Source organism: Grus americana, chromosome 13 (genome assembly GCF_028858705.1).
Source record: "Grus americana isolate bGruAme1 chromosome 13, bGruAme1.mat, whole genome shotgun sequence".
In the NCBI taxonomy this organism is placed as follows: Eukaryota; Metazoa; Chordata; class Aves; order Gruiformes; family Gruidae; genus Grus; species Grus americana.
The window spans coordinates 22,572,806-22,587,294 of NC_072864.1; the positions used below are offsets into that span (position 1 = coordinate 22,572,806).

The 14,489-nt window shown below is 40.2% G+C and overlaps 1 protein-coding gene across 6 annotated transcripts in view; it reads right to left on the bottom strand.

Moving 5' to 3' along the window:
- Window positions 1-14,489, bottom strand: part of RSPRY1 (ring finger and SPRY domain containing 1) — a 39,875-nt gene that overhangs the window by 6,196 nt on the left and 19,190 nt on the right. For all 6 annotated transcript variants that reach the window (XM_054840251.1, XM_054840253.1, XM_054840252.1 and 3 more), the window contains 9 exons: window positions 13,389-13,501; window positions 10,557-10,683; window positions 9,050-9,108; window positions 8,664-8,730; window positions 7,809-7,940; window positions 6,440-6,555; window positions 5,503-5,646; window positions 2,375-2,486; window positions 1,276-1,378 (listed from right to left, as the gene is read on the bottom strand). In XM_054840251.1, coding sequence (XP_054696226.1) covers window positions 1,276-1,378; window positions 2,375-2,486; window positions 5,503-5,646; window positions 6,440-6,555; window positions 7,809-7,940; window positions 8,664-8,730; window positions 9,050-9,108; window positions 10,557-10,683; window positions 13,389-13,501 — 973 coding nt within the window. The remainder of the gene's footprint in view (window positions 1-1,275; window positions 1,379-2,374; window positions 2,487-5,502; window positions 5,647-6,439; window positions 6,556-7,808; window positions 7,941-8,663; window positions 8,731-9,049; window positions 9,109-10,556; window positions 10,684-13,388; window positions 13,502-14,489) is intronic.

The following is a 14,489-nucleotide window of genomic DNA, read 5'->3' on the forward strand; positions in this document are numbered from 1 at the left end:
TCAGCCAATAAAAGCTGTCTACTCTACAACTAGGATTAGTCACACTTAGGCTAAGAGCAGATACATACATCTGAACAGCCTACAACCTGATCCTCTTTACAGTGATCAGCTCAGGTATCTCCTTCAGCGCTGGAGAAGTCTTTTTCTTCCAAACAAGTGCTGTTTAGTAGCGTTGTGAGGAGCAGTACCAACGGCAAGGGGCACCTCCATGCCCACCGCTCCCGCTGCTTTATTTGAGTGGGCACAAATCTGGGGAACGTGCAACTCTTGTACGCTCGTTGTGCGGGACCGTGCAGGATGAACCCAGGTCCGAGCTCGCTTAGCACAACGCCCATCTGTTCCTCCTCGCCCTTGCAGGATTACCTCAGGACAGCTGGCTTGTCTGCACACACACACCTTGTAAAAACACCACAACTACCACCTCTTTCAGTTTTATTTACTGAAAGGGCCCATGTTGAGTAATGCCCTAAGTTCTAACCAACTAACAGAATCTGTTGAGTATATAAATGACATACTCCACATGAAGAACAGAGCACTGCAAGCTGAATACAAAGATACTCTGCAGCTCTTTCAGCTGAACTACTCTCTGCTTGCATCTCGAACTTCATTTTGAGGAGAAAACTTTAATGAAATTATTAGCACAGTAGTATTAAATTAAACGTTACAGTACTTTGTAAATAAGCTGCACAGGAAGCTTCTTTCTCAAGTATCACACCGGCTTATCTTTTCAGAACTAGAAGGCTGAACTTCTCCATGAGAGTCAGAGGAATTAGCCATGTGTGAATTTTAACAGAGTTGGCAAAATAAGCCTAACACCTTTCTGTAACGCTACCGAGAGATGTCCTCCCATGAACATTCAATATGCTCCTACAGGAGGTGGCCCCAGTGAACGGCAGTAAGTTAATATGCACTCTTCAGCATTTACAGAACTGAGCCTTTATTTTTCAAAAGATCAAAAATTCCTCAAGCACTACTAGAAATCTGTTCATCTTTGCTACAGCCTCATTCTACTTCAACACTGTGCTAGTGTGACAGTACAAAACATCGAGTTGAACCTACCCTCGGAAGGTCCAAAGTATTTATTTTGGACCCTGAAATCCACCTGTAAAATAACATCCTTCTCACTCATTTCTAAGCAACTTTCAATTGGGAAACCCATTTAATGATGGCTTCAGGTGAGCAAATATGAATGTACATCTCAAACGGGAAACACTTCACGTAATTAAAACAATTATCCACACAGGTCACTGTCCTTCCAAATGAGCGCATACTCACACAGCAGATGAAAAGACTTGCTTCTCGGCAGGAAGCTGGTTTCCATTTAAATAGAAGATCATTTTCTTTTCTTGCAAGTCTAGTAGAAATCCTATTGTGTCTCCTTACATGCAAAACAAAGATAATTTAAAGATTTCAGTTCTGTTAAAACAATAGCTGTTTCAGCTGTTGGCATTTAAGTATCATGTCTCACTAGAAGTTGTCTCACTTAAAAGAACTGTCTGCAAAAGCATAAAGGAAGAAACATTGATACAAACAGTAACTAAAGAAAAAACACAGGACAAAATAGTAAAAAATTTAAATATTTTAGTCTGCCACAGCATTAATGCTACCAAGTTGTAGAAGTATTGCAGAGTATTTGCCACAGCCAGAAAAGAGCTGCATTCTTTCTCTCCTTGGCTATTTTACATCCGTTGAAGATACCCTCAGAACACGTACTTCCGACAGTCTAAGTTTCTAATATGCTTGTGCTATTTATTTTTAAGAGATGATTTAATTTAGCCATCCTTGGGAGAAATTTTTAACAGAAGAGAAGGCGGCACAGTTCACACAAGCATGGCATGCACAGACTCCTACCAAGATTTCAAAGCTGAGATCAAGAACAGAACTTTACTTTAAATTCTTGGATAACTGGACAGCAAGCAAGACAGTGCAATTCCTCCTTAAAAAAAAAAAAAAAAAAAAAAAAAAAAGAGTCTAATTCAGAGATCAAGGTTTTTTCCCTTCTCTAAAATAACACTTTCAACCCAGAAAGGAAGATTTCAACCCTGTTCTGGAAAAAAGTTTTATGATTCATTGTCCAGCAACTTTAGTTGGTGCTATGATTTGTACTCTGCCTATGAAAAGAAAAAGCATTTAACCAACAAGATTCTCTTTACACAGATTGTGGAACAAGAGTGTGGTGCCCTCTTTGTACATTTAAACCACTGCAAATACTAGTAAAGGCATAATAATTATTAAACCTTTACTACTATCATCAGGATAAAGTAGTAACTGCCCTGTTCACACCTACTAACAAACTGTTTTCTAGACACCTGCAAAAGGAAAAAATCCAATGCAGAAATCCAGCTCATATAAACAGCAGAAGATGACCGAATACCTTCTTTCCAACAGGGATGGGAATGTGGTTTACTTCTGGCGTTATACCAAATCAGCTGCCGGCAGCCATCGTATGCACAGGAGTATTCATCGTCCCCGATGCCATAACCTTCCTTTAGGAAAAGAAAAGTATTTCAGTCTGCAGCCATTCCTCACACAGCAGGGCTGAAGTTTATTCAACTAAACCTTTCATCCAACAGCACAAAGGGTTTCTCCCACCCCTGTGAAGATAATTTTTTCAAACTAGTCTTAGTTTCATTTTCACATCAAAAGGAATTTTTGGGGTGAGGAGGGGGGAAGAAGGGGATAGTGTCTCCAAAGTGTTTTTCACTCTCTGTGAGCTCAAATCACTCCTGCCTATTAAAATATTTTGAAAAACCCCAGAAGGCTAGTACCCAAAGAGTTAACTTTTTTCATCTTAAAAAGTCAACACAGAAGTGTAACCACTCTCTTATCTTGAATCCCCAGTACCAGACTCGTAATACCTTCCCCCCAAGATACCAAGTGCCACCAGAGCATACAGTGCACAAAGAGAACAGCCCACAGTCCCTTCGCTGAATTTGTTGCGTGCTGTGTCCCTCTGAGTGCCAGCCTCCCTCAGTTTGTGAAAAGGTCATCAAGCGATAGTCCCAAGGTCCAAGACAAATGCAAACCTGAAAGTTTCAGGCTGGAAGAAGAATCTGTCGTAGCAGAACCCAAGCATGAAACCCAAAAACCTTATGGAAGGTAACTTGCTCGTGCTCAGCATGGTTTGTCTGGAGTGCAAATACTAGACAGCATCTGATTACACAAGCCCCAAATTAAAGCTAAGCCCAGCTAATGGGTGTTTAATGTCATATTTAGGACTAGGCTTTTTGTTACACATGCTGTCAATAAAGAGCATATGGCCACTCTGTGTTTGTGACATACCCAGAAGATAATATCTTGTATTTCAGGTAGACACCCCGTGAACTTAGACAACAGTAGCATTTAGCCACCAGCAAAAGAGTTGTACCAACAGAAAATCATCCTGCTCAGAGATGCGACATCTCCGACTTTCAAACCTTGTACAGGAAGCACAGATAGAAAAATGCATGTACACCAAGCTCCTTAACAGTAAGTGGGAAAAAGCTTTTAAACCTCTTAACAGCCTAGAGGCAGACACACGGCCTTTTATTTCAAACAGTTTCCATTACCCTCAATGTCTACAATGCCTGTGCTCAGGACACGTCTGTGTGGTATTTTTGTGTGGTTGGTTAGTTGTTATTTTTTAATTGAAATCACCCTTGCAATTCCACATTAGAAATGTGGGACTGGACTTTGGCTGTGCTGTAGAGATACATGGATGTTATACACCAGCAGACAACAACGCTATTTACATGAATAATTAGAAGAAAGCAAGACTTAAGTTAAATGGTGAGGAAAGCTACTCTCCCAGTCCTGTTGGGGTCTTGCCACTGATGTTTGTTTCATCTCCTTGTTGTATTTCTCTCATACCCCCCACCATCAATATTTACTCACATTTACTTTAACGAGGTGGTGGTCGGTCTCTTCTCCCAAGTAACAAGCAACAGGACAAGAGGAAACGGCCTCAAGTTGTGCCAGGGGAGGTTTAGATTGGAGATTAGGAAAAATGTCTCCACCCAAAGGGTTGTCAAGCCCTGGGACAGGCTGCCCAGGGAAGTGGTGGAGTCCCCGTCCCTGGAGGGATTTCAAAGACGTGTAGATGTGGTGCTTGGGGACATGGGTTAGTGGTGGGCTGGGCAGTGCCAGGGTTACAGTTCTGCACGATGATCTGATGAAGGGTCTTTTCCAACCAAAACGATTTTATGATTCTAAGACTCTGTGTATTTGGCCTATCTATCTTCACATTAGCTTCTGCATTTGACTCAGAAATGAGCAGTTTTAACTGCTTATCTCTACATTAAACATATATAATTCTTCTCCTAAATTAAATTCCAAGTAGGAACAGAAAGCCATGCAATTCCAACAATAAAGTAAGGCTAAGTTACTACTTACTGCAGCTCAGCCAGTAGAAGTGTCAACTTAAAATCCCAGCGCTGTATTTCCATTCTGGCCATACATGCCCCTTGTACTAAAATTCTAACTTGCACTTTAATGAACTTTAATGGAAGTTTGGAGGGCTGATAACATGGAAAGTCCTCTCTAGGCTGAAGCAGGCAAGTTTTTTGGGTAGTAATCATTACGCTTGCTTAATATTATGGAAATGCCAAGCAAATATACTACAGCATGCATGTAACAGCCATACAGAGTTACCATGAAGATGTAAAAAGTCCTAGTTACATCTCTACTAACATTTGAGATTATTCTTTGACTTTAGGTTTGGACTTCGCGTGCACATGGCACATTTTGCTTTAATGCTAATAAGTACCTAATTTTCAAAGTAAAATAGTAGGAAGAAGAATACTTAGAATTAAGAATTAGATACCAAGTGATCTGGATGAGAGGGAGAGCAAAGCAAACTATAAAATAAGACAGCGTACTTATTCTGTATTATCAGCACAAAGGCAAGAAGGTAGAGGGCTTAATCTTTTTGTAATCCTGATTTTTAATTAAAAAGCAGCTTTCACATACCCAAACCATACCATATTGCTGCCACCAGCAGATCCAATGATACCATGCTAACCCAGAGTCAATTTAAATAATTATTCCCCTTGTGAAAGTTAATTTAATAGGAAAGTACGTTAAAGAGGGTAATCAAATGGCTGCTTGGTGACCTGTGTAAAACTGAGTGCGTGATAATCTGCTGGTTCCTAGCGAGCAATTGTTTACTTCACAAAAACAACAGACAGTAACCACCGCTGTTATCTAAAGAACTTCCAGGAGACTAAGCCACAAGAAATAAGCCATTTCCCTGTAGGTTCCAGACAACAGCAAGTAGATTACAAGCTGTCACTGCTAGCTGCTACGCATGACTTGTGTGAACAGCGTCAGTCCACAGCAACGCCTACGGCCTTTTCTTGTACCGCTAAATGTGGAGAAATAACTTCACAAAAGTACAGAAAAATTGAAGGAAACACGTAAATGCTCAGTTACTAGCACAGAATAACCACAGCTATTTTCATAGGCGTCCTAAGTAGAAAAATGCTGAAGTTACATCATCGGCTAGATGACATTACGTGTACTCACATGATTGAGAAATTTGCTGTCTTTGGTAGCCCATCCTATCTGCATCACTCCCGAAGTAACGACTGTAACTTCATAGTACCAAACTCCAGAATCGACACAGAACGTACATCTAACGCTTTCAAAGGATGAGGCATCGCATCGAGCCTACCAAAACCAAACCAGATTTAAGTTTAGCATTCAAACAAGTCCCTTTCTTCCCTGGATCAAGTTTCTTGCATATAAGAATACACCATCATAATTTTAGAGGCACTTAAGGCAGAAAGTGACCTCTCTTTATAGCAGTAATTGTCACAAAAACTAGCAAGTAGGCAAGACTGAAAATTGTTCAGTGGTAAGCCACAGGGAAAAAAAAGAGAGAAGAGAAGAAAAAAAAAAAAAAAAAAAAAGGAGAGAGTTGACAAAGTCAATTTAAAGATTTAAAGACTAAGACAACCAAGCTGCGAAAACCTAAGTCATCAGTTATTAGCTGACTCCTGGTATGAAGGACACAGAGGTATTTCATGTCACATGAAAATTCATCTGTAAGTAGTCAAACAAGTTTTTAGAAAAAGTAACAGACAAAGAAAAAAACCAAAACACATGGCAGAGACAAAAATCTTACTGCTATGGGCTTTTCAAGACTAGACAGGACAAACAATAGAAATTATACTTTGTGAACAATTTCAGTCACAAGCCAGCTGACTCTTAAGCATCCTCCTCACTTCTCTGAAATTCTGAGGCACAGACACAGGTATTACCGTACTGTAAACATTTCTACAATTGAGATCAGTGTAGTGATGTTACAACCCTCTGACAAAGCAAGTTTTCCATACAAAGCTGGAAGAGAACTTTGATGCATTCCAGGAAATCACAGGAGCAAGTAGCAAACAAAAATAGTTAAAACCTGCCTTTTTATTCAGAGTCCTTTTTAGGTTGAAATCATGAAATGATATCCCACCTCTAATCCATGTGGCGAGATCTTCAGGTATTCACTGACGTCGTTACTGTTCAGCATAGCCCTAATGTTGGTCAAGTCAACCTTCTCATACGTAAACTGCCTGCCTTCTTTTAAAACTGCAAAATAAAACTAGTTTTAGTCACTGCTGCAGCAAAACGTTATTCTAAACAGTTCACACAGTGGTAATCAATCTCTAGGATCCAGTTAATTTTTGGCATGACTGAATGAAATATTGACAATTTGTCTGCGTGAAAACAGCATCACTTCCAATACGCTGTGTGTTAAATATCCTTTAAACATCAGAGCGCAACCTATACCTCCGACTAGAGCTCCTACAGTCTAATTACTACTTTCAGGAAACCCAAGAGGCAAAGATAAGGCATCCAAAGCTCATACCAAGATGCCACTGTTTCAGGATTTACCATTACATTTATGTGTTCAGTTGGGCAGTTTTTCTGATTCACCACAGTGGAAAAGATTTTGGGGGGAGGCAGCAGAAGGGGAAAACAGGGATTTAAAGTTTTTTACCCTCTCGTTTTCAGGTAGGTGATGAACCGGAACTGAGCCAGAGCAGCTTTCTCCCTGCATCCCCTTTTCACACGGGAAGATGAGAAGCCTTTATCTTGCCAGGTGTCAAATTGCTGACACATGCACGTTACTTTACAAATCGGAGATCTTATCTCAGGACCCTTCATCTATCCCAAAGGCTCTACAACACTTCTACAGATGTTTACAGAACACAACCGACATTGGCCTTCCATCAGCTGCTTAAAGCCCCATAAAGTCCAAGACGTTTTGCCCAATTTATCCAAAACTGGCATTAGAAACTACAAGAGTTGCTGCACCCTCGAAATCACAACTAAACAAGTGAATTTAATGATTTTTTAGTCATCCAAAAGGACAGATCTAGTAAATCGCTTTGTCAAACACTTCACTTTGATCACAAGACTGTATTTTTACTTTAAAAGGTCTTTAGCAATTCTTTGAGACAGTGCAGTACTGGGGTACGGTCACAGTGTCACCAGTACGTGTCAGTCATCCAGCTGTTCCACAGACAGAGCTGCACTATTTAGCTACTCAGCACATCTGCTGAAGCATGGGTTACAGGAAATATGGTGCAAAAAAGAATTTTCATTGCAGAGTACAAACCAATTCCTTTCACAAATATTTTCCTTGCCAAAACTTCCTTTCCATGCAACTATACTGGATTTATTTGCCTTTTTTTTTTTTTTTTTTAAAGAAAAGTGACTACAAATGCAGCCAGGTATATTTACATTAAGTGGTTATACAAAACAAAACACAAAGTAGTCCTCTATCGCTTTGGAGAAGTGATTAATATTAAATGAATCCATCCCTTCGTTATACCTACACAGATTGTCTAAACTCCACTGGGCACAGAATCCAACCTGGCGTTTTAAGTAGTCTGGATTATCCGTCCATTTCTCCAGCAAGATCAGTTGGTCGCTAATGCACGATTCAGAAACTGTCATTTTATTTTCACCTGCAATTTAAGAGCAAAAAAGAATAATTGCTATAAACAAGGGTAAGTTTAGTTAAAAATAGTAACATTCTACAAATACAGTAGAACCACACCCCCCCCCCTTTAAACCTCAGCATCACAAACAGCATGAAACCATTTCCCCAAGCAGACGTGGAATTACCTTGGCGCTCAGATATACCACTTCTCAGCACGGAGCTGCACCATCAAGACTATTATATCATGGCTGTTCTCCATCTCTCTAGCACAGATTTATTTCTTTTCAAGTAACAAAGACCTCGTGTCACAAGTCTTTATGTACCAATCTCTAAGCTGAGGAGGACTGAGTTTCAGCAAATCTCTTAAGGGTTTGTGGGTGGGGGTGTCATTAAAGCAATAAATATTTTTCCCTGCCTGCTAACACCCAATCACAGCTGTTCATCTCTACTACGGATTTATTTCAGTGACAAAGGCCTCATGTCATAAGTCCTTCTACAGCAGTTTCTAACTGGGAAGGATTGCACTGAGTCTCAGCAAGTATCTCAAGGATTTTGAGGGATAGAGGGATGTCACTAAAGCAATAAATATTTCTTCTTGCCTGTAAATGGACAAACATTTCTCTTCTATATATGTGTTCCCACCAATCCAGTCTCTCATGCTCACAAGTGCTATCAGATGAAGCAAGTGACAATCAAGCAGCAGAAGCCACAGTGTGACTGGTAAGAGCAGCATCAGGTTAATACTTACTCGTTTGTGCAAACTTCTCCAGTGCTATTAGTGCAAAAAGCATCACCGTCGGATGGGACTGGAAGTTCTAAACATGGGCAGTAAGAAAAGTTATTTAATGAATACCCAGCACAGATGGACAGGAAAAGCTGTTAATCTGTCACAGAATGCTATAGGTTGCAAGAGATCTCCACAGGTCATCTAGGCCACCCTCCAGTTGAGAGCCGGTTCGAGCAGACCAGGCTGCTGAGTGCCCTGTCCTACTGACTTCTGATTATCTCCAAGGATGGAGATCCCACAGGCTCTCTTACTAAACACAACTTTAATGTTTCACAATAATAATAAAAAAATAAGTTACATTATAATTGCTATGTATGGATACACACAAAGAGATCAAAGACACTTACCAAGCTGTGAAGTAAATATTCCAATATGCCCGGGCTGAGTAAGCCTATGCTTGCAGGACCTAGAAGAACATTAAAAATTAGATCCATGCATGGGAACTACCACTTGCTCTTCATTGCACAGAACTTTTAAACACAAGACAACAAATTACAGAACATCTAAGAACTTTGCAGCAAAGCAGAACTATAAGAGAGAATGATTATCATTGGTCCCAGTCAAATATTTGCTACACGTTTAATGATTACACAATTACTGCCAAGTTACAAACATATTCAGTTTGCCTCCTGTAAATGGGTACAGAGTTCTAGCCACTCTTCTGAGTTTTTGAAGTAAGACTCCATCGGCCTCTGCTTAGCATTTTCGTGCTCATTACTTCCAAAAAGAGACTGGCTCCCCTTTACCTCCAGAGTCAAAGTACAGAGACCAGCTCCATTTATCAGTAGCCCAAAATAAGCAAAACTGAGCATCAAATATAGCCTACTTGATAATTAATTACACAAGTTGCAGCAGCAGCACCATGGCAAGCAGCCAATTTAGGAAAAAAAAAAAAAAAAAAAAGCCCTGAAATACTGTCTGCTGAATCGAGAGAGATACAAGGGAACCAACCTCTGGCATCTACAAACTGCAAAGGGTTCCAACACAGCGTTACATGATTTGCTGCCTGAGCTGATCCAGTGAGAACGCTTTGTTCCATGACCACCAGGACAAAAGTAGATACAGGATCTCATTTTGACTTAGTATTACAGGGTGTAAGTACAAAAATGCTTCCTGCCCTTGTTCTTTACTTTTTTGACAGAAATATTGAAATTATTTTTTAATTATCATCAGGTGATACCGGACAATCTCTTTTTCCTCCTTTTCCTGTCCACTTGCAAAAAAGTAGCAAAAAACTAGACACAAAATGACCATCAGCAGGAAGGACACTTAATCATCAATTTCCAGCAGGGTACTAGAAGTGACAGGGAATAGGAAGTTCTATACCGAAAGTCACCTTAAAATAGGATCCCAGCAGTTTTCTGTTAAGTAACACAGAAGAGAGAATCGTTTCGGCTAACTACAATAGAACAATACACGTTTAGTGGAAAGAGCATCTTTCTTTTTTGTTTCTAATACAGCCTCCAAGAGTACTAATTTGATAGTCCGGCCTATTGGCTAAAAAACTACATGTTCTCAGTAACTGACATGCAGAGTAGGTCTAGAGAAAAAGACTGCTTACCAGTGCTAAGGCAGCATTCCATAAACAAACACTGATCCACAATCACTAACCACGCATCGGAAGGATTTATCTTTTTAAGTAACTGAGGTTGTGAATGGCTCATTCAGCCCCAAGCTAGCGAGTGTTCAACATTTTAATCGAGCAGTAGATTCTGTCACATAAGGTCTTCCCTCGATGCAGAACATTATTCAGTTCTAAGAAAACATTTCTGAACTAGTCTGCATCATGGGCGCTAAAGCAGAAGGTGCTTCAGTGAGCAAATGCAAGCTTTCAGAAGAATCCCACGGCTTTACCTGCTAGCTTCTCTGCTAAGCAGCCCAGTACCGCAGTTGTATTCCGGTGTTTGGCAGGGTGACAAGCATCCTGGCAAGCAGCAGCTCCACTTAAGTTTAATATTTCTGTTAACTTTTGTAATGCATCCTGAAACAGAAAAAAAAAAAAAAAAAAAAATCAGAAATCTCTTCAGCATTACGGACAGACAGTTTCCCCCCTAACCCAATAGAGGTTGAGAAATTATTTTTACACTGTATTACTAAAGTAAGCATCCTATTACAGACAGCATGGCTATCTTTTAAGATAAGAAGAAAATAAAGAACAGATGGGAAGAAAAGTTCAACATACCCAAGATGTGTAACTTTAAAATTAGCACCAGATTGCTGGTCATTGTTGTGATCAACAACTCGGGACACTTCTAGATGTACGCAAGTGAATATAGCAATAAGAACTTGAATAGTAGACAAAGGCAAACAATACCAATCAGCACACGTGGCATTACTGCCATTTAATCCGTTTCCAGGGTCCTAAAACTCACACCCTTTCCTAAAGAAAAGAGCTAGTTTAGACTTTAGAATTCAGGACTAAATAGATGTGCCCCCAAAAAAGAGCCCATATCCCCATCATAAATTTAGGATGCTGTCAGCTTTACAGGATGTCATAAGCGATATTCTTGAGAGCAGAAATGGCTTTCTGTAGTCACATTAATTTAGAAAGTAACCGATGAGGGTAATAAATCTAAAATGCAGTGCTTTGGCTTGCTTCATTCGGGCAGTACGGTACAGATAAAATTCAAGATAGATCTAAAGCATGCTGTCCATTTTCAGAGGAGTCAGGGGTTAATCTAGAGCCAGAACAAGTTACCCACAGGGAGAACCCCACCCTGCACAGCTCCAAATGCCCCTCAACTTTCCAGACTTCATGAAAGTTTCAGCTGGTTCAGATTGAAACTGCATAATCTGAGGCTAGGATCTAATTAAAATAGAAGAACTCCTCCTACTGAAGTCATCAGCAGGCCTTTTGGAGAAAAAAATGAGTACTGCTCAAATTGAATAGATACTTTTTTTGAATTGTGTTCTGAGCCACACTCAAACCAGCTTACTGCACTGAGTCTGAGGTTGTGCAGAGATAACGCTGAGAAGTTCCACGTTCCCAAAAGAAAAGCCACAAAACCAGAACTGATGAACAGGACCGATGCTAAGGGGGAAGACTAGAGAAAGAAGAAAGGATAACTGAGCCGGACTCGGAATGGAAAAGCCTCGCTAAAATTAGACTCTTGACATACTCTGATACTGCTTTTAGCCATTATTAGAACCGTCACAGAGATCAACTATTTTGAGTTAAATACTTTGTAGAATAAACAGTTTACTGCACTGCCATTTTAACTTTATGGCCTTCATAGCCTACAATAACAGAAAATGAAATACAGCCTGCTGCTGTTCCCCAGCCGTCACAGAAGCGGGGCACTGACTTAGAACCCTTAAGACCAAAAACTTAAACTTACCCTGAACAGAAAGAAAATGAACAGCAGCAAATGCTTTACTAGGCTGCACGTGACCTGCGGATCCCACAACTGCAGCTCCTTGTGAATTAAGGAGATTGCACGGGGAAAAAAAACCCTCTGTGCACCCTAGAAACAGGCATCTTATTCTTTTTGTCTTAAAGTCAATTATTTTGTAGCTAACTCCTTAAAATTAAAGTACCTAAATAAAAGTGATGTGGCTTTTCAAAAAAACCAAATCATTTGATTGCCAAGTACATTGTACAGCTGAATAAAAAAAAATAAAAAAATCACCCTTCCCATGGAGCATTCACAGTGGTCTCCATTTCCTGATTTCTTTTTCAAAGCAGGCAAAGATTCTAGTCACAGCTTTGTTTTCAAAATAATTTTGCAGTCCAAGAGAGCCATCATATAACATTTAACTTGTTCAGCAGTCTCAGATGACTTTAATCAATAGTCTAGAGGAAAAAAACCCACTTCAGGTAGTTAGAGAGCTTGATTAGCTCTCCAGCCACCTACACATTTACAGAAAACAAAAAGCCAACAGCTTTTTATATATATCCCTAACAACACAAATTGAAAATGAAAATTGGCAGCATGAGAAGTAGATTGATAAATGAAAGCTGCAATGTCATCATCCATTTCTCATGAAATGAGATCATGACAAGCATTTGAAGACAGACAAGTTCTCTGTACAATCACTACGTTTAAAGGTTAGCATCTTGAAGCACTTGAGGCTCTCACTGAGACACCCGTACCAACACCAACAGAGTATGAACACCTCGGGTCATCTTTCCAGCCAAAAAACAGATTAGTGATCAGTAAAAAAAAAATTAAAAAAAAATTCAAGTTTGCAAAAACTGTACCTAGATATTTCATAGTTAACAAACGTAATTTGTTTAACACACCCGCTTGCGTTGCATTCCTTATGCGCAGGGCAGGAACAAATTCAATAGTGACGTGTAGATGCGCGGCTTTCACAACTCCAGAACAAGACGGCAGCGCTTGTACCGATTTTGCAGCACCTGTACACCCTCACTGCACAGCATGCGTGCGCCACGGGGCAGGAGAGGGCAGCAAGAACGGCAGCTAAAGACCAAAGGTCTCTCGTTCTTCCCCACGGGCTAGATGTAGCTTTTATTTCCCTCCCCCTCCCCAGTACTTCTAGCATTAAATAGCAATTAGATACCAAGCCACCACAAATTACTCAAAGTTACAAGTTACACCCATTTTCTGAACAGCTAACAGAGTCTTGCATCACTGTCCAAACGCACCCAGAAGTTCTCCTGGGTGTGGCAACCCTGAAGAACTGAAACGCAGCCACAGGTAAATACACACGGTTTAGACTCACTTTTGTTGGCAGTGGACATTCATCGAGTAGTAGCGTTATAACAGCTGGTCCCAGGGGATCTTCTAATGGAATAACTCTAATTAAAGATTGGACAACTTCCAACCAGCCTTCATCTGCCAACCACAAAACAGAAGTAACACTCAGAATTAACACTGCAGTTCTGAAGCAGTCAAAATACAGCCGCAAGTTGAAAACTCCTCAAAATTACCCAGTGAGTTTACAGACACTCGGAAAAAAGGAAAAAAATCCCAACAGTTTACTTTTTACACCAATGTCTTAGCATGCAGTAGTTTAGAAGTTTAAATTCAAGGAGAAAAGAAAAGTTTACAGCAGCTTGGGTAATAGTGAACACCTCTACTGCTTGGAGAACACTCTTGCCCAGGGCAGAGCACCCTTCAGTTCCTACTAGTATCAGGAAGGGACACTCATGACCAGTACAGACAAGCACTTTGTGATACTCAAGAGTTCAGTGTCCAATGTCAACTCTTAAGTGTTAAATGCTGCATCCACGATGACACTAAAAAAGTGTCAGCCAGAATCAGAGCACTCTTCTTGAGTTCCCTTGAGAAACATAGACCTCAGAGGAACTGCATGAGCTTGTGCCATGCCTGGTGGTCTAAAGAAAGTTTGCTTTCCAATGGAACTACTCTCACTGATTAATGACTAGACAAGGGCTTCTACTTGCAAGTAAACAATAACCTACCTAAGATGTTAAACTACTAATAAAGTAAACAGGTTTGGATTTACAAGAAACTAGTTCCCTTAGAAGTGAAACTAAAGATGGAGCCTGTATCTGCGTACAGGTGAGGGAGCGAGGGAGGTCGAAGAGACTTAGCACTCCCTTCAACAATGACAAGTAAATATCAGTAACATATCGGCGTTTGAGTTTTGTTAGCACGTTCCCCCCAAAAAACATTTTACTGAATTGCTGTAATATCTAATCAGGTTGATTAATTTATTTTGATATAGAAATACATTTCCTAAGATCAATACCAAGAGAGAGACCAAAATTCACCTAAACCAGAAATTTGGTGCAGGTCTTGAGCTGGGAGAACAAAGACAAACCAGCCCTGGCACAAACACGGCTCATCTTGCAGGACT